The sequence below is a fragment of the Megalobrama amblycephala genome, linkage group LG1 (genome assembly GCF_018812025.1).
Source record: "Megalobrama amblycephala isolate DHTTF-2021 linkage group LG1, ASM1881202v1, whole genome shotgun sequence".
In the NCBI taxonomy this organism is placed as follows: domain Eukaryota; kingdom Metazoa; phylum Chordata; class Actinopteri; order Cypriniformes; family Xenocyprididae; genus Megalobrama; species Megalobrama amblycephala.
Window position 1 is genome coordinate 63,604,592 of NC_063044.1, and position 19,138 is coordinate 63,623,729.

Sequence of the window (19,138 nt, forward strand, 5' to 3'; positions counted from 1 at the left end):
GTTATGCAAAAATAGCATTTTTAATCAATTTTTGTATTACTTTTTAATTTCATTTACTTAAAAATTGTATAAAATTAAATTCACTAGTCACTAGCCCAAAATGTGTCTCAGATGTTTTGCAGCTTACCCATTTTAATTTCAGTAAAATGTGAATTTTAAGCATAAAGTGAATTAAATCTAAACATTGGTATTTCACCCTCTTCTAGCCTAAGGAACTGCATGAAACTGACTCCATGAGCAGCCGCGTGTGGATCCTGACCAGCACTCATTCAGCCAGTAAAGTGGTCATTATCGATGCAAACCAGCCCTGCTCTCTAGTTGACCAGTTTAACGTGTGCAACGCCCATGTGCTGTGCATCTCCAGTGTACCAGGTTTGTGTAGTGTTATATACACAAGTTAATGCACTATCGATTGTAACAAACAGTGTAGCAGATGAGTTAACTGTTAACTGTATTTTTAATGCGTGTGCATGTAGCGGCTAGTGAGAGTGATTACCCAGCAGGTGAGATATTTCTGGAGCAGCAGGCTGGAGACGGGGCTTCGGAGGAGAAGGGTGGAGTGGAGGGCATGTTGGCAGGGATCACCATTGTGGGCTGTGCTACTAACTGCAGCGTAGTGCGCAGCAACTGCTCCTCTCGCACTGACACCCCCGTGCAGGACCGAAGCCAAGGTGAGCAAACTGACTGAAGATGTATGCTCTGAATCTGTGAGGCTACATATTGGTCATCATATGCTTTGTGTTTAGCTCCCACAGCTCCAGTGTGTAGAAGCTTAGCTGTGTCACAGTCTGCGGAGGAAGCGACAGAAGCCATTGAGGTGTCAGAGGAGACGGGGCCAAGTGAGAACACGGACAGCACCCTCAGATCTTTCACCGAGCATGTCTTTACTGACAACACACACAGGTATCTTACACATAACCTACTTTTAAAACCATAAATGTTACATTAGATAAAAGTGCCTAGCAAATACATAAATAGATAGCTTTAGCATCTTTACTAAATATTGTTAAACCGGATGTATGAAGCAAACTGCTGAAATATTTAAAAAATTAAAGGATTAGATCACTTCAGAATTAAGATTTCCTGATAATTTACTCACCCCCATGTCATCCAAGATGTTCATGTCTTTCTTTCTTCAGTCGAAAAGAAATGAAGGTTTTTGAGGAAAACATTCCAGGATTTTTCTCCTTATAGTGGACTTCAGTGGGGTTCACCGGGTTGAAGGCCCAAATTGCAGTTTCAGTGCAGCTTCAAAGGGCTCAACACAATCCCAGACGAGGAATAAGGGTCTTATCTAGAGAAACCATCAGTAATGTTCTAAAAAAATTATATACTTTTTAACCACAAATGCTTGTCTTGCACTGCTCTGTGATCTGCCACACATGACGTAATCACATTGAAAGGTAGACGGAAGTACCACGGTAGGGCAAAAAACTCTTATTTTCTCCTCCAACTTCAAAATCATCTGATATCGTTGTTTTACCTTTTTTTTTGTAAAGGGCGTTTGACTTAATCTTTACACATTCGCTTTGTAAACACTGGATCGGTACTTCCGCCTACGTCACGCCTGACCTTTCCAACATGATTTCGTAATGCGTGGCGCATCACAGAGCAGTGCAAGATGAGCATTTGTGGTTAAAAAGTATAACATTTTTATTTTTTAGAAAATGACAGATCGTTTCACTAGATAAGACCCTTATTCCACGTCTGCGATTGTGTAGAGCCCTTTAAAGCTGCATTGAAGCTGCAATTTGGACCTTCAACTCGGTTAACCCCATTGAAGTCCACTATATGGAGAAAAATCCTAGAATGTTTCCCTCAGAAACCTTAATTTCTTTTCGACTGAAGAAAGAAAGTCATGAACATCTTGGATGACATTATCAGGAAATTCTCAATCACAGAAGTGAACTAATCCTTTATCAACAACACTGAAATAAGTGTGTGAAGTTTGGATGCACACAAAATTTGTGTTCATTACTATAGCAACAGTAGGGTCAGCAGCATTTTCTTTCAGAAACATCAGTGGTCCAATTTATTTTAATCCTACCCATAAGTGCTCTCCATATAATATGTGTATGTACTCTTACGCTGATATATGAGATGTTGACAGTTGCCCTGCGGAGAGAGTAAACTTAAAGTTCAGTCTCTAATCCTTGTCCATTGACTCCTTGTTGTTTTTAGTTACCTTCAACTTGTAACATTAAAGAATTCATTATTTTGAAATCAATTGCTGAATAGAGGGTTTGTTTTTTTTTCAGTTTTCAGTGTTCTTGTTTAGATATTCATGATATTCATAATCATGATGAAAGCTAAATTGTAATATTGTTGGTTTACATAGTCAAAATTGTGTAATTATGAGTTATGAGTGTGTTGGCTACCATATCTTAAAAAAATATCATATAAAAAATGAAAAATCTATCATATATGTTAAAATGGGGATTTGGGGGGTAGGCTGATTTTATGTCCCCACCAATATCAAAATCAAACCTATGCCCAAGACTTTTGGAAATAGTTTAGTTATGTGTGTGAAATTTAAATGGTCTATGGCTCTATGTGTTCTGACATCAGTGAGGCAGGTGTGCCGAAGGAGCAAGTGGCATCAGCCCCCATAGACTCAGAAGAGGCAGGAGACGATCGAGCAGGGACAAGTGCTGCTCCAACCATGTGGCTCGGAGCCCAAAATGGCTGGTAGGCATTACATATTTAATTGCATTTTCACATTATAAAGTCATAATTCCATTTGCAACATTATATGCACCATGTAAAAGACTTTGTAAACTCTGTCCACAGGCTTTATGTCCACTCTGCAGTGTCCAACTGGAAGAAATGCCTCCATTCAATCAAACTCAAAGACTCTGTACTGAGTTTGGTGTAAGTAGAATCCTAATGTACACTACTGTTCAAAAGTTGTTATTGTTTTTGAAGGAAGTCTCTTATGCTCACCAAGGCTACATTTATTATAACAGTAGGTTTTTAAAAAATAATAATAATAATAATAAAAACTGTAATGTAATTTATTCCTATGATCAAAGATGAATTTTCAGCATCATTACTCCAGTCTTCAGTGTCACATGATCCTTCAGAAATCATTCTAATATGAGGATTTGCTGCCCAAGAAACATTTCTTATTATTAATAAACAGTTGTGCTGCTTAATGTATTTTTGTAAACCATGATACTTTTTTTCCGGATTCTTTGATGAATAGAAAGTTCAAAAGCATTTATTTGCATTATTATTTATTTGGCTTTAGATCAATTTAATGCATCCTTACTGAATAAAAGTAAAAATCTTACTGACCCCAAACAGTAGTATGTATATATTTATATAAAGACCAATAACAAGTATCACCAGTTATATGAAAAATACTGTTATAATTTCTTCTGTCTTTGTCTCTCTGTGCTTCAGACACGTGAAGGGGAGAGTTTTGGTTGCATTAGCAGATGGAACACTTGCAATCTTCCACAGAGCTGAAGGTTTGTTTCATCTTACCTGTGTTAAACTTATTAGAAAAAGAACTGTCATTTATTACTAAAGCAGGGTTTTGCTGTAAATATTTTTATTCATGCTCTCTACAATAACAAATATGAAATGTAAACATAGATGGACAATGGGATCTATCCAACTATCATCTAATGGATCTGGGAAGACCTCACCACTCCATTCGATGCATGGCTGTGGTTCATGACAAAGTCTGGTGTGGTAACAAGAACAAGATCCATGTGATCCAGCCCAAGAGCATGCAGATTGAGGCAAGTCTCAAGACAGTTAATGTTATGTCCTCATCATGATCTTTGTCTTGAGACTTTTATTGTATTTTATGTCTATTTTATGTCTTTCATATAGAAATCATTTGACGCTCACCCACGCAAAGAGAGCCAGGTGAGGCAGCTGGCATGGATTGGTGATGGTGTCTGGGTTTCAATCCGTTTGGATTCCACGCTCCGCTTATACCACGCACTCACACACCAGCATCTACAAGACGTGGATATCGAGCCTTACGTCAGCAAGATGCTGGGTAACACTTTGCTTTATGGGTTCTGGTTAGAGATGAGTTTAGCAGTGACATTAGATGTTTGCTGAATTAGCATTTGAGGCTTAGCTTGGCAAAATGAAATAAAATTCTATTTTATCATCAGTAATCACAATATACATGTTTTACATTCTGCTGTGTTGTCTGTGATTGACAGGTACAGGAAAGTTGGGCTTCTCTTTTGTCAGGATAACTGCCCTGTTGATTGGAGGAAACCGTTTGTGGGTGGGGACTGGAAATGGTGTCATCATCTCAATCCCTTTGACTGAAAGTAAGTCTCAGGAGAGTTTGTTTGCACACACACTTCAGTGCTCACGTGATCATCCAAACCTTTTTCCTTTCCACTGATCAGACAAAACATGTCCCTGTCATAATGCATAATGGCTGCCCACTGCTTCGGGTGTGTATCACGGTGGGTGTATCACTTGGATGGGTTAAATGCAGAAGACAAATTCTGAGTATTGGTTACTATACTTGGCCTTCACGTGTCACTTTCACTTTCATTGGTTTATGCTGGTTAGTTCTTCTTTGGTGGTCTTCTTTTGGTAGCATGGTTTTTATTCTGAAGCTGGCTGGCCAAGGAAGTCTTGCCAGTTAAGCTAGTAAAGAGGCTTGAATCTCACTAACTCTTCAGTTCATTGGGTTGCCACCACCCTGGGATTAACCTGCAAACTTTAATGTCATCTTCCCAGATCACTGACAACTAGGTAAACCTCCTTAATCCATTAATTACCCAACAAACCCTGTGCCACCTCTTGTCATCTACTTTCTAGCCTTTCGTCTCTGTTCCATTTTCTCTATTGAACCACTACCCTCTTTAGCTTTGTCTCATGAGTGTTGCTCTTTTGTCCTGCCTTGTTCCCCTTCCTACTTCCTCCTTCCTGTAGCCGTAGTGCTTCATCGAGGGCAGCTCCTCGGACTGAGGGGTAAGTGTGGAGCGTTACGACTGTCATATTAGATCAGTCACATCACAATTCTTTTGGGTACACCTTGGTCTTCTTCCGTTTATTCCATCGTTCAATTAACTTTATTTCTTTAGCATGTTTTGACTTATTTCACTGTGCATTACTATATTTGTTTTGTTTATTTAAAATGTTATTTTTTTGTGTGATCCCCCTCCCATTATTTTCATCTGGGAAATGCAGAGTCATATATAAATCCACATATACATAATATAATTGCTATATCAAAAATATTTTCAACAGACAATAGAAATGTGTGTATATATATATATATATATATATACAGTACAGTCCAAAAGTTTGGAACCACTAAAATTTTTAAATGTTTTTAAAAGAAGTTTCGTCTGCTCACCAAGGCTACATTTATTTAATTAAAAATACAGTAAAAAACAGTAATATTGTGAAATATTATTACAATTTAAAATAACTGTTTTCTATTTCATGAATATATTTGACAAAGTAATTTATTCCTGTGATGCAAAGCTGAATTTTCAGCATCATTACTCCAGTCTTCAGTGTCACATGATCCTTCAGAAATCATTCTAATATGCTGATTTGCTGCTCAATAAACATTTATGATTATTTTCAATGTTGAAAACAGTTGTGTACTTTTTTTTTCAGGATTCCTTGATGAATAGAAAGTTCAAAAGAACAGCATTTATCTGAAATACAAAGCTTCTGTAGCATTATACACTACCGTTCAAAAGTTTGGGGTCAGTAAGAATTTTTATTTTTATTTTTTTGAAAAGAAATTAAAGAAATGAATACTTTTATTCAGCAAGGATGCATTAAATCAATCAAAAGTGGCAGTAAAGACATTTATAATGTTACAAAAGATTAGATTTCAGATAAACACTGTTCTTTTGAACTTTCTATTCATCAAATAATCCTGAAAAAAAATATTGTACACAAATATTTTGTACAATTGTACACATTAAATGTTTCTTGAGCAGCAGATCAGTATATTAGAATGATTTCTGAAGGATCATGTGACACTGAAGACTGGAGTAATGATGCTGAAAATTCAGCTTTGCCATCACAGGAATAAATTACTTTGTGAAATATATTCAAATAGAAAACAGTTATTTTAAATTGTAATAATATTTCACAATATTACTGTTTTTTACTGTATTTTTAATTAAATAAATGTAGCCTTGGTGAGCAGACGAAACTTCTTTTAAAAACATTAAAAATCTTAGTGGTTCCAAACTTTTGGACTGTACTGTATATATATATATATATATATATATATATATATATACACCTTGGTCTTCTTTTATCACATCTTTAACAAACTATTTTTCAGTGGTTTTGTTTTAGTTATGAACGATTACCTTTTTGCATTACTATCTTCGTTATGTACATTTTGTCGTCATTTTTAATAATGTTTTTTTTTTGCATGCTTTGAGCTCATTATTACACTGTTTTCCTCTTCGGCAGATTCATTTCTTTATTTAAGCTCTGGCAGTTCCTGTGAGTTTCTGTGATTGGCCATTGCGCTTTATGATCGGTGGGTTATTTTCTCTTGTAGCCAATAAGGTGTCACCCACGTCATCGGGGGGCGTGATCCACGTATATGCAGATGACAGTAACTCTGAGAAGAGCAGCTTCATACCATACTGTTCCATGGCCCAGGCTCAACTCTGTTTTCATGGACACAGAGATGCCGTCAAGTTCTTTGTGTCAGTGCCAGGTTAGTGTCAATTTAATAATAGTATATAATATGCTGTGAACTGTGTCAGTCCCTAAATATGTCATCTTGTGTTTCCAGGCAACGTGCTGGCCACCCTGAATGGTAGCGTGTTGGACAGCCCATCAGAGTCTCAGGGGTCCTCAGCCCCAGCAGACACAGAAGCACAGAGTCTTCAGAACGTACTGGTGCTGAGTGGAGGAGAGGGTTATATTGACTTCCGTATCGGTGAGAAGCACTTGATATGCGAAATTAGCATGTACAATGGGTCATAAAAACGTAACTTATCCATTCTGTGTCTTCCTCAGGTGATGGCGAGGATGATGAGACAGAGGAAGCAGATGGTGAAGCTCCTCAGATGAAGCCAGCTTTGTCTAAAGCAGAGAGGAGTCATATCATCGTGTGGCAGGTGTCTTATGGTCCGGAGTAACACGGACAGACACCTCCTGCCTGCCCCCCTTTCCGCCCTACAAGTCCGCCCCCAAAGATAAAAGTATGAATCCTTTCTGTAACTATGCCCCGAATTCTGTACCTAAGCTATGTAACTACCACGGCCTTGTAACTACCCCTTTAAAGTCTTATATTGACCTCTTTAGCCTGTATTTTCCTACCCTCAATTATAACTACCTGTACGATCCTTCAATCCGCCTTGTAACGTTCCCTTTCCAACAAAAACACAAAAGGTTCAAGAACTTCCTGCATCTTATGACTGAATGGCAATTTCAAATGAAATGCATATAAACAGCTTAAACCAGTACCAAACAACGTTCCTAAAAGAACTACCCAGTTTTTGCCAAATACCGTGACCTTTATCTTTTACAGTCCCTCAGCACACAGCTCACTCAATGACAGGAACCCATTGTGAACTCAAAGTTTCAGGGATCAGCAATCATTTTTGGAAAAACCAGCTAGATGTATATTGGAATACAAGAAGGAAAATGCAAAAGAGACTTATGTAAATACTGGAATGCATCATGCACTGCAGAGAGAAATGATTGCGTATGTGAGGATAATCAAATAAATGGTGGTCAGGATTTGTGGGTAATCTAGCACAACCCAAACATGTCCCAATGTCATTTCAACTCATTAAGTAAATATGTAAAAGAATATTTAACTAAATTGATAAAAAAAAAAAAAGCACGCAAAATCGCTAGCCATTTTTCAACCTAAGTGAGATGTGTGCTGATTGGATCTGCTAACTTTCCTTTGGGATTAAGCATGAGGTTAACAGCTAAACTGAAGCTTTGAGAGAGATGGACGTCCTGCCCAGTCGCCTTGTATGTAAATCATCACTCTGTGTTTTCTGTGTGGTTAAGTATTAAGAAATAAACATGTTTATGTGCTGAATACTTCTGTCTTCGGCGTCATATTTGATATTTTCCTTGAATTAGTAGGTAGATACTTCAGCATACTTAATACATTTTTAGTGGAAAATACACTAGTTTTTTTGTTTTTGTTTGTTTTTTGCAAGGACACATTAAATTGTTTCCTGAAAAAGATTGATCAATTTCCACAAAAACATTATGCAGCACAGCTGTTTTCAACATTTATAAAAATAAGAAATATTTCTTGAGCATCAAATTATCATGATTTCTGATGGATCATGTGACACTGAAAATGACTAATGATGATTATTTTTTCTTTTCATTTTAATTATTTCACAATTTAGTGTTTTATAGTATTTTTGATCAAATAAATGCAGTTCTAGTGAGCAATGTTTTAATGTTTCAAATACATTATAAAAATCTTACCGACCCCCACCTTTTGAATGGTACAGTACAGTTTACACAAAATAATACACTCAAAGACGAATGAACAAAGGAATAATTTATTTGTAAAGTAAGGTACCCTTTGGTCAAGTGAATTCCAACCACTAGAGCGAGACCAAGCATTATTGAGATATTCAAGTTTTTCAGAGCTTGCTGGCCATTGGTCATTCATTATTGCTTTCCTTTTGAGTCATGAATAATTTTACATAGTGCATCAAGATGACAAGAAGCAGGCCCATATCAAAAGTTGGATGTAAAAATGTAAACAATATCTTTTGAGTGGATGTAAACACAAAGTAACTCTAGAGTAGTGCATGAATTACCAACCCAACAAAGATTGGTAATGAAGTTTATATCTGCAAAGATTTAACATATTTGCAAAGAATACCTTACAAATGTTCACAACAGCATGAGAAAAGCAGTAAGAAAATAGTCACATTCAAAAATAGCTTGACCAATAACTGGATTTCGCTGATCCAGACAAATGCAAGTTACCTTGTCAGCATAAGCTACCCGTTCCTTTATTATTTTGGTCACTCTATGGCTTGAGCAGAGCAGCCTTCACTCTGAGGAGCAGGTATCAGATGCAGATGAAGCTGCAAAAGCTGTATGTTACGATGAGTGCATGAGTGTTACATGACGGCTTTCAGGCATAGATCCAGTGCTGACTGCACTCTTCCCAGCAGAACAGCTCATGATCCTCGAACCACAGCGAGATCTCTCTCTGAGCACTGTCGACTGAATCACTGCCATGGATCACATTCCTGCACAAGAAAAACAATTTAACATCCATCCATCCATCCATTCAGTAAAACATGCACATACACACACTAACCTGCTCACTTCCACACAAAAGTCTCCTCTGATAGTGCCTGGGAGAGAGTCTGCTGGATTTGTCTCTCCAAGCATCTTTCTGGCGGTCTTTACCACATCCAGCCCTTGCCATACCTAATAAAACACACATAAAGTGTTGAAGACTGACGCACCATTGGATGTCTTCATAGCAGCATATGTCAGCATAAGTACAGAAATCCTATCTTGGACCAATACGGAGGCACTGTGTTTCATACCATAGCAACAATGGGACCGGAGCTCATGTACTTGACCAAGCTGCTGTAGAAAGGCTTCTCCCTCAGGTCCCAGTAGTGCTGCCTGAGCTGCTCCTCAGATGCCTACAAGCATATAGTATTAACACAGATGATATATTTCTTCATAGATGACATAGTATTCATTTTCGTTATGAAAGCACAGTGAAAGATACTCCAGTGGAGCTCTCACCTGCAGGAGCTTCATGCCGACCAGTTTGAAACCCTTGCGTTCAAAGCGGCGGACGATCTCACCCACCAGTCTGCGCTGAACACCATCTGGCTTCACTGCGATGAACGTGCGCTCGTTTGCGCCAGTCCATCCTGAAAGAAAAAAAAACATCTGGAATTAAACCCTTTTAAACCCTCTCGACTCTCAAAGACATTACTTGTTTTTTTTTAAGTACTTTATTACAAAAAATAAAACGGGTCTGACAGAGGTATTCTAATTTATTACACACACTTCATTCTGATTGGTCAATCACGACATATATATATATATATATATATATATATATATATATATATATATATATATATATATATATGTCATTGACGAATAAGGTTTTTTAAAGTGTAAGAAAAAAAACAATGGAGATAATTAAGTTTGAAGTTTTATTAAGTGTTAACAATGAGATTATTAATCAATATACAGTGCTTTTGTCATTTTTTACAAGATGGACAAAATTTGTCACAAAAGTCATTCGGTAAAAATTTCGGTTTTACCGAATGACACTTTTGGTTATACCGAATGATGATATTTTCAAACAATGCTAACAGGCTGATATCTAGCTAGCAAAAGAACAATCAAACATTTTATATTTAGTACAAGTTTTATAGCGGTTGTACCGAATGACCTGATGTTTCAGGACATGAGTATGAGTAAGTGAAAACATGAATTTTTCAAATAGTTAAAAGAGAGTTAGTAACTTTGCTTCATGACCATGTGGTCCTTTGCAGGTGTCTGAATGATGTCACATCCTGTCATATGATATTGACCGCATGACTTTATCCAAAATGGTAATTTATATTGGTTACTCCGAATGACATCAATGAAATTCATTTTTCCGGACATTCTTTCTTCTAACGACTTCTACACATAATTTTAATACCATTTTGCACTATGTTGAAATATGATGTTATAAAATCATCCCAGAATAAAATATTATATACATTTTTTTTAAGATATTTTAATCACAAATGAAGGTTGGATGGTTAAACCAAATGACCTTTTTGCACTTCAAAATCTTTAAAATAACTTTATATGTAGCAAAAAACCTTTTGGATTCAATAAAAGTGATCTAGTTGTACTACCTTAAATACTTTGGATGTCAAATCTTTGTGTTTTATTATTATTAAGGACAAAAAAATGACCCGTATATATATAGTGTGTGTGTGTGTGTGTGTGTGTGTGATGACCCTTTCTACATATCTGTGCTTGCGCTATCTCTCTCCACGGTAAATATAAGTTAATAAAATAATTTAAACAAATCAAAATTTCATTTCCATATATTTATTTACTTGGTAAGTATCCGAGTAATGCAGTGAAACTCCCTTCAGGATGATACAAAGTTTATTTATAAATACCTCATAACGTACAGAATCAGATATACTATAATATTGGTGTATATACAACAAGCTTAACATACGCACAAAAAATATTTCAAAATCGACCAACACATTATAAATAAACCATTATGAAAGTAGAATATGACCTAAAATCCTATTAATACCAAAGCAATAATAAACCTCTTAGCCCTCGCCATCTGTATGGGTCACAAACATAACTGACCTCGACTCTGAACTCAGGACCATGTCAGATGTATTCTTTTTATTTACTTGCAAATGAATATTACTATAACTTTATGAAATGCATACAGAATATCATAGTCAATATCATTTTAGCGCAATCTATTTCTGTTCTAGTTCCCTGCAGAACAAAAAGTGTCCATTAAAATGACTGCTGCTCGGTTTCTTTGAAAGAGCACGTATATTCTTCTGCATACCTGATTCAATGATCCTCGCGTGTTTTGACGCTAAATCAGCGAGCTCTTTTGTGTCGGATAATGACCTTTTAGAGCCCATCATGTGTGCAGCCGTCTCGCGCGGTTCTGCACGCCAACTGGCCAATCACAAGCGAGCAAGGCGCAGCCGAACACTCAAGAGCCAATCGCAGCTGCGCTATTAATAGGATCAAGAACATGCAGAAAAAGCGTTTTATGAACCGCTTTTTTATTACTCAAATGTTATTAATTCTTATGTTTATGAACAATCTCAAAAGCTACTTCGTTAACAGAGTGGACTAGGACTCAAGACACATTTTAGGTGGTAACCTACTTATGTACGTTAGGTGAGTGGCGTGAACGCGTTACTGCGTGTGTTTCATTATGCAAACCGCGAAAAGCCTGTTACTGCATGTTCGTGTGCCGAAACAATATACAACCACTCCTAAAACTTGGCAATATGGGCGTACATACCTAGTACGTGTACATCTGGATAGTCAGCCTAGCAAACAATAACAATAAGTAGAATAAACCGCCGACATGAGGACTGCTCAAATCGTTCCTTTACTTTATATTTGATTCAGCAGATAAAACGACTACATTCGCCGTAAGGCACTACTTACCCGTCTTGAAAACGTTCGCAAATATTGCTAAGAAAAGTATGATCATCTTCGCAGAGCAGGAAGCCGGGCTGCCTCAAGAGTTTTCGGCAGAGAGAGGGAGGAGACGCGTGCGCGCGCTGATGATGACTGTCGCTAGGTGACATGCGCGTGCTTGTCTGATTGAGCATGTCCGCACTAGATAGAAAACATTCTCTTAAAGATGTCTCTATGTTAAAGGTTTTCAACTAGAGGTCCTTGTATATTGTTGCATTATATCAAGAAAATGCAATTACCCTGCCTCCTTGTTTAGATTTTAGATGTCTGTTGCTACACATTTGGCCAATATATTAAATATTAGGCATTGCTTACAATATTATTGTTGTTTATTTCTAAGAAATGTATTATACTGTATGGCCAGAGATGTACAGTTATTGTGTCCACGAGAAGGAGGAGCAGAACTGGACTGCAGCACACAGAAGTGTGTGTGGTTCTGTGTGTGTTTGCTCAAGGACACAAGAAAACTGTGGTTCTACTACTAGAAGCTTATGAGGACATCAGACATCTTGGCTGAGTTTACTGGAGTTCAAGGACATGAGAAGGCAGACATCTTGCACCTGCAAGGCCTTGAGAAGGATCTGGGAAACTTTGGGAAAGTTAAAACATACGTCAATCAAGAAGATAACCTAATGTCTGTGATAAACAACACAAGTATAAAAGACTGATGAGTTTATTGCCTCTTCGGATACTGATACGTCAGAACCCCCGACGCCTAGAAACCCAGAGCTGAGGACAAGAAACCCCAAGCTGAAGATGGGAAGCCCAGAGCCGACTACACCTTTGACTCAAAAGAGTGATTACTGTATTTTATATCTTTAATGATGAAGTTTTATTTGCCTATACATTTTTGTTTATTATAAAAAGAAAAGTAACCAATTAAAAAGTTTAATTGATTACAAAAGCTGCCTACCTTGACTTGATTTATAGTGTTTTAAGACTTTGAACAAGAACGTACCACAGAGGAGTCTTCTGACCAAATTGTAAGTAATTTTAAATGCTTATAATTTAGGCCAGACTCGACTTACTTTACCTAACCTGAGAATAATAAATAATAAGGTTAAAGGTGTTAATACACACCGCAAAACAATATACATATTTCTAAATGTGTATATACTGATGTTCCTAGAATTATAGAAAATAATGTTACACAGGGGTTGTCTACATCAGTGTTTCTCAACCAGACATAATGCCAGGGGGTGCTTATAAAATATCTGAATATGAATTTTTGTATATTTTGACATGTTCCCATAAAAGAAGAAGATAATAAATGTATAATATAACTGAGGAAATGACTAAATATAGAAAAAGTCAACTAAAGTAGTAGTAAATTATACTCGATTGCATTTGGTCGTCACAAAGACATTAATGATATTAATAAGCCAGTTTTATTCTGGGGTCCTTGAGGATGGTTCCAAATATGACAGGGGTCCATTACTCAAAAAAGGTTGAGATTCACATGGTAACGGTTAAAAACATACAGTTTAATGGTTCTCAGTGGTGAATTTTAATAGGTTTTAATGACTGTAAGGCAATTTTGTAAAATAATGCCTCAAAGCAAAAATCTTTTTCTTTCTCCAAAAATTTTCTTTTGATTTTTGCGGGGAAATATGATCTGGACATGTTTTTGACAGGCTTTGTGAGTTTAACACACAAGTTATCAATCTTTAAAGAGGTCTGCGGTGTGCTTTATGATTACTACAAAACTAGACCAAGTTCAGTTGACCCATTTTTATTCTATATCTGTAATAATGCATACAACTTAATCATATTTAGTTTACATATTGTAAAGAATATTACACATATATTAACACAGACATTAAAAACAAAGAGTCTTTCCACAGAGGATTCTTCTATTGGTCACCTGTCCAAATGTGCTTTTTTTCCCCCTCAGTAAATAGCGACATGATCCAAGGAAGATGGATGAAAACTTAGCTATATTTTGTTCTAATAAAACATAGCATTAATCACAAACGAGTCTTTTACTACAAGCAGTGCCCATCAGATTAGGAGCAAGAGAAGAAGTTCCTATCAAGACCACTGCAAGAGAACTCCAGATCTCCACAGCATGACCTTCAAGTGGACCTGAGCATCAGACAGGTGTACCCTCTTGTTTCTTCTCATCCTGACTCCTGAAGTACTCATAATTGAGCAAGACATCCCGTTTCAATGGTAGAGAGGGCTCTGGGATAGTGCTGGCATCCACACCCAGCTGTTTGGCTTGCTGGGCCAGGATCATGGCACGCAGCAGGGGCGGGTATTTCACATAACGGACAGGGGGCTCAGGGACAGGTTCACAGTGCTTGAAGACCTCTTCTTCATGTTTGGGCACCAGTCGCCAGTCATGATACATCACTTTATCCACTTCACGCTCTGCAGGCTCCTCTTTACCTGAAACACATCCAAATTATGTGTCACAGTGAGGCTGCTGTATTTATTTGCTACATTTGTTAATTATTTGCTTGATACATTTCTTTTTTCTGTATAGTTCTAATGAAAATATGTAATGCTGTCACTCATTCACTATCATTCATTAGATTTAATTGATCAAAATACAGTAAAACAGTATGTTGTGAAATATTATTACAATGTTATCCATGTGAATATATTTTAAAATGTAATAATTTATTCCTGTGATGTCAAAGCTGTATTTTCAGCATCATTTCTCCAGTCTTCAGTGTCACATGATCCTTCAGAAATCATTCTAATATGATGATTTTCTGCTCAAGAAATATTTCTTATTATTATCAATGTTGAAAACAGTTGTGGATATACAAATGTGTTGTTTAATATTTTTGTGGAAACTGATACATCTTTTTCAGAAGTGTCTTAATCTGCTCCAACCACACCCCTGTAAAATATTAAGTGCTGAACATTTACTGAGCTCAATTTCCCATATAAACAATTTTATCACAACTACTCCACTAGAGGCCAGTATAAAAACAACTAGTCATTAATCTTAGATTTACATTTATTTATTAAGCAGATGACTTTCAAAATAATTGACCTTAAATATATTAGCAATGCCACAAATATTAAGAAATCATAAGGCAGAACATTTATTTAAGGAACTAACTTTTATTAAAAATAAGTGACCTTATTAAAGGCAGGGTAGGTAAGAAATTTTGTTCCAAATTTGTTTAAACTTTCTATATATATATATACATGCATAATTAAAATGTAGGAACTCTGATAAAAAGAGTATAAAAATCGAGTGACCGTTTAATCTGTATTAAACACAGCTCATTATTTCCATCCGGGACGAAACATAGGATTGGCTTAGGCGGCTGTCACTCTCTCGCAACCATGGCAACCACCCTTTTGCCACACATGACCTGCCCACTTGCGCACGCACGTTTGATTTGGGGAATTCAAGAGGCATGGATCCTAGGAATACCAAAACAATGGCAGAGAAACAGCAAGCAAAATTCACAGTACCGGCCTATGCAGTTAGTGAAGGCAAACCCGGCAAAAAAGGAAGACAGTAACAGTACAAGAAAAGGCAATGAACAAAAAGTCTTTGGATAAACAAAGAAATAAAACGCGAGTTAATATCGGCGTGGCTCTCCAGCGATGGCGAGAACTGAGGGAACTCAAGGGGCTGAAAAGTGACTCCTTGATGGCTTTATTTCTGCTGGACAGGTAAATCTTTCTTTTTGTATTTTAATCATACATATTTTTTCGTTTATTTTTCATGAAGCATGTGTCACTAGCACACGTAGCTGCGTAATATAGCTAACATAACATTACTTAGCGAGCCGTAGTAGAGACGATAAATAATCTATAGGCCTAGCTCAAGATGATAGCTATAGTGTTGAATTGTGCATAATTTTGCTTTAGATAACTAAATACATGTTTAACAGATAGTAGGCCTAACGTTACTCCGCATCTAGGAACTTTTCTTAGAACTATATTTACCCTCTGTCTAACTCTTCTACCATGTTCACCTGTAAGTTTACCTGCACGTTTTTTTTCGCCTTTGTTTTGTTTTTATATTCTCTACCTATGTTTACTGATGTCTTTATCTTGTATCTGTGTGTGTCGTACACACTTTGTTGTATGTGTGTGTTATTATTTTGTGTCTGCAATGCAGTTGTGAGTTGATATTTGAGTGTATGTTACTCTGTTTATCTGTAGAACAACGTATATGTTATGAATCTTACACGAAATTCATCTTCATCACAGTGTAAATGATGGTAATGGAAAAACGTGTATCATGCAACCTGTTTTTAGCTTTGCCTTATAGATAACTAACTCGTTAGAGAATTAAATTATGTTTATCTTCATAATTATAAAGTTATTTTTATTACATGTGATTCTGACATGATGTCACTACATGCACTGTGCTCCTTCCTCTCCGCTCGTCTCAGGTAAATAATGCGTCTTCCAGCTCAGTGGTCGGAGTCGCACGTTCATGCGTTTTGGGGGCGTGGCTTTGGAAGGAGCCCAGAAGGGAGGGGGTGGAGTGAATGGAAATAATGAGCTGTCTTTAAAACAGTCGTGAGAGGTCTACAGACACTCGATTTTTATACTTTCTTTTTCAGAGTACTTACATTTTAATTATGTATTGATATATAAATAAAGTTTAAACAAATTTTGAAAAAAAGTTTTTTATACATTTTTTACCTACCCTGCCTTTAATGGTTGTGAATTAGTTATTAGTTATTCACAGAAAAGATCTTTTCTTACCTCTGAATGTTAGAATACCCCATGCTTTCCCATGATCCATGTTCTAAAGGAGAAAACATCAGTGTCTGATTTCACACACGCACTCATACATTAACATTTGTGCAATTAAAATAGTCAAACACACACAGAACGTACCTCTGCTGTATAATCCACCTTGACTTTTGTTATTTTCCAGTAGCATGGCTCTGTATGCTCGTCCAGCCATGATTTGCGTGTGAAGAGTCGACCCACACCAAACATGCGCATGCCAGATAGTAACGAAAAGAGGCGGGTTTCTCTCTGCACATCCTTCCAAGCCAACACTGGCAGCTTTTTGCCAGTAAAGGGCCGCGTCATGGTGTCATAATCTAAGGCATAGCGCTGAGAGTCCTGGGGACGATTCTTCAGCTCCCGGTAGGCCCGGATCTTCCGTGCCATCTCGGCTATAAGCCTCAGACGCTTCTTCTTTACCATGTTGTCTGGATGACCAATAAAAAAATTACAAAAAATTATGCACCAAAATATAGACATAAATATACTTGAGTGCTACTGCCATTAATGCATATCAAATACTGAGGCTTTCTGAAATTCATGTAATGTTCAGTTCAGCTTTTCACTCAAATTGTTATGCTAATAATATAATTTGAAATGAAAAAAGTGAGAAAATGTAAACACAAAATAGAAGCATTTAAACTATTCATTTACATTTTTGGACTTCACTGTATATATAACCAGGGAACAAACAAAGAACTAAAAAACTGGAAGAAAAGTCTTAAATATTACCTATAAAAGTCTGTTATTATAAGTATTATATGCAAAATATAATATATTAAGAGCATGGTACACTGTTATTTATATGCTGATGTATTTCGCACAAAACACTCAGAAGACTTTCTATTTAACATTACGATATAGGTTTGAAGGCTATAGGTTTTAAGTATATTTAGAGATGTGATTTACAGCTGTAGCTTTGATCTCTCCATTGATGACACTGCGTATGATTCAGGAACCATTAAGTATCAATTTTGCCAATATTTCCTCATTATTTTGGACGTATGTTAATATAAAATGTACAATATCTAACAGAAACATCTGAACAGTAACTACTTTCATCGGACCAGCTAAACAACAACCAGCTGCATAGTCTCGTGCAGACATGCTGCACGTGTTACAGCAAATCATAAGGTATCAGATATATGGGTGAACGCAAAGCACTACAGCCAAAGTCAACAGAAGAATAATGAATTAATTAAGTACAAATAAGCCCACATTATCAACCAATTTTCCAGTCAACGACAGTTATCTTACCTATCTGTTTGATTTGACCTCCACACAATTACGTCACAGCTGCTGCTGTCCGTCACGGAAATCAGTCCGTGCGAAACGCGCGTGCGTGTTTCTGTTCCGCTTAGAGCGACGAACACTAGCGATTTTGTAGTCCATAACATACTTGAGTTTGAAGCAATATATATATATATATATATATATATATATATATATATATATATATATATATATACACACACTGCCCTCCAAAAGTTTGGAAACGCCCCAGAAAAGTGGGGTTTTGGACAATATTGGCATGAATCCTTTTTAATTTGTGATAATTTTGCTCTGATAAGGGACAACACAAACTACGAAAACATATTTTATTACATAAACAGTTTATACATAGAAAAAATATCATCAAAATATCCAGCATTAGCAGCTATCTGACCTAAACTGGGTTCTAATCGGTTCATTGTATTCTAAACTTAACTGGCAATCAATTGTTGAAGCTATTAAGGTGTGCTGCTGACCCAAAAATCTTTTACAAACCTGGGCCAAGTTTAAACCAGTAACCAGGCATCACAGCTGGCAAAGGGGCATGTCTGACTTTGACATGTATATATTGCCATTATTATGTAATCAAAATAACAATTATTATTGCTGGTCTTCAATGATAATGTCAAGTTACTGTGATGTATTTGCACTAGAAAATGATAAGGATTTATGCTGATATCGTCCAAAACCACACTTTGTCAGGGGTGTTTCCAAACTTTTGGAGGGCAGTGTATATATACACACACACACACATAAAAAAAGATTATCTCAGATGTTTCTCACCTTAAATATGTTCAGCTACAAACATTGTCAATTTGTTAGTCAGGCCTAAGTTACATAAATAATCTTGTCTGCAGTACTTTCATTATGCAACATTTTGTCAGAAATATCTGTACAAAATTAATTAGAAATGCATCATCCAAAAGTATGAGGTGTAGTTTAAATTTTTCTT

General features: G+C 36.6%; 3 protein-coding genes across 20 annotated transcripts in view; 1 reads left to right on the forward strand and 2 right to left on the reverse strand.

Moving 5' to 3' along the window:
• mapk8ip3 (mitogen-activated protein kinase 8 interacting protein 3) overlaps positions 1 to 8,031 on the forward strand; it is a 36,945-nt gene extending 28,914 nt beyond the window's left edge. For 13 of the 16 annotated variants that reach the window (XM_048208679.1, XM_048208738.1, XM_048208716.1 and 10 more), the window contains 13 exons: positions 207 to 372; positions 477 to 671; positions 747 to 903; positions 2,569 to 2,688; positions 2,791 to 2,871; positions 3,406 to 3,473; positions 3,601 to 3,749; positions 3,844 to 4,015; positions 4,188 to 4,301; positions 4,918 to 4,956; positions 6,524 to 6,685; positions 6,764 to 6,910; positions 6,991 to 8,031. In XM_048208679.1, coding sequence (XP_048064636.1) covers positions 207 to 372; positions 477 to 671; positions 747 to 903; positions 2,569 to 2,688; positions 2,791 to 2,871; positions 3,406 to 3,473; positions 3,601 to 3,749; positions 3,844 to 4,015; positions 4,188 to 4,301; positions 4,918 to 4,956; positions 6,524 to 6,685; positions 6,764 to 6,910; positions 6,991 to 7,112 — 1,692 coding nt within the window. In that variant the 3' untranslated portion in view covers positions 7,113 to 8,031. The remainder of the gene's footprint in view (positions 1 to 206; positions 373 to 476; positions 672 to 746; positions 904 to 2,568; positions 2,689 to 2,790; positions 2,872 to 3,405; positions 3,474 to 3,600; positions 3,750 to 3,843; positions 4,016 to 4,187; positions 4,302 to 4,917; positions 4,957 to 6,523; positions 6,686 to 6,763; positions 6,911 to 6,990) is intronic. The other 3 variants (XM_048208720.1, XM_048208783.1, XM_048208792.1) reach the window with 1 other exon arrangement.
• Positions 8,032 to 8,494: 463 nt separating this feature from the next.
• On the reverse strand, positions 8,495 to 12,316 carry nme3 (NME/NM23 nucleoside diphosphate kinase 3). 2 transcript variants are annotated; one of them, XM_048208812.1, is made up of 5 exons: positions 12,163 to 12,316; positions 9,730 to 9,860; positions 9,522 to 9,623; positions 9,287 to 9,399; positions 8,495 to 9,215 (listed from the first exon to the last, which is right to left on the reverse strand). In XM_048208812.1, the coding sequence occupies exons 1-5, from the start codon at positions 12,206 to 12,208 to the stop codon at positions 9,098 to 9,100; spliced, it is 510 nt and encodes a 169-aa protein (XP_048064769.1). In that variant the 5' UTR covers positions 12,209 to 12,316; the 3' UTR covers positions 8,495 to 9,097. The 2 variants fall into 2 exon arrangements, with proteins under 2 accessions (XP_048064769.1, XP_048064763.1); XM_048208806.1 differs by lacking the exon at positions 12,163 to 12,316 and adding an exon at positions 11,543 to 11,678.
• A 1,595-nt stretch (positions 12,317 to 13,911) lies between these two features.
• On the reverse strand, positions 13,912 to 18,297 carry mrps34 (mitochondrial ribosomal protein S34). Of its 2 annotated transcripts, XR_007187371.1 has the most exons (5): positions 18,172 to 18,297; positions 17,020 to 17,342; positions 16,885 to 16,927; positions 14,179 to 14,586; positions 13,912 to 14,139 (listed from the first exon to the last, which is right to left on the reverse strand). XR_007187371.1 is itself a non-coding variant. In XM_048208819.1 (4 exons), the coding sequence occupies exons 2-4, from the start codon at positions 17,335 to 17,337 to the stop codon at positions 14,288 to 14,290; spliced, it is 660 nt and encodes a 219-aa protein (XP_048064776.1). In that variant the 5' UTR covers positions 17,338 to 17,342; positions 18,172 to 18,297; the 3' UTR covers positions 13,912 to 14,287. The 2 variants fall into 2 exon arrangements, 1 of the variants encoding a protein (XP_048064776.1); XM_048208819.1 differs by having other exon boundaries at positions 13,912 to 14,586.
• Positions 18,298 to 19,138: the final 841 nt, after the last annotated feature.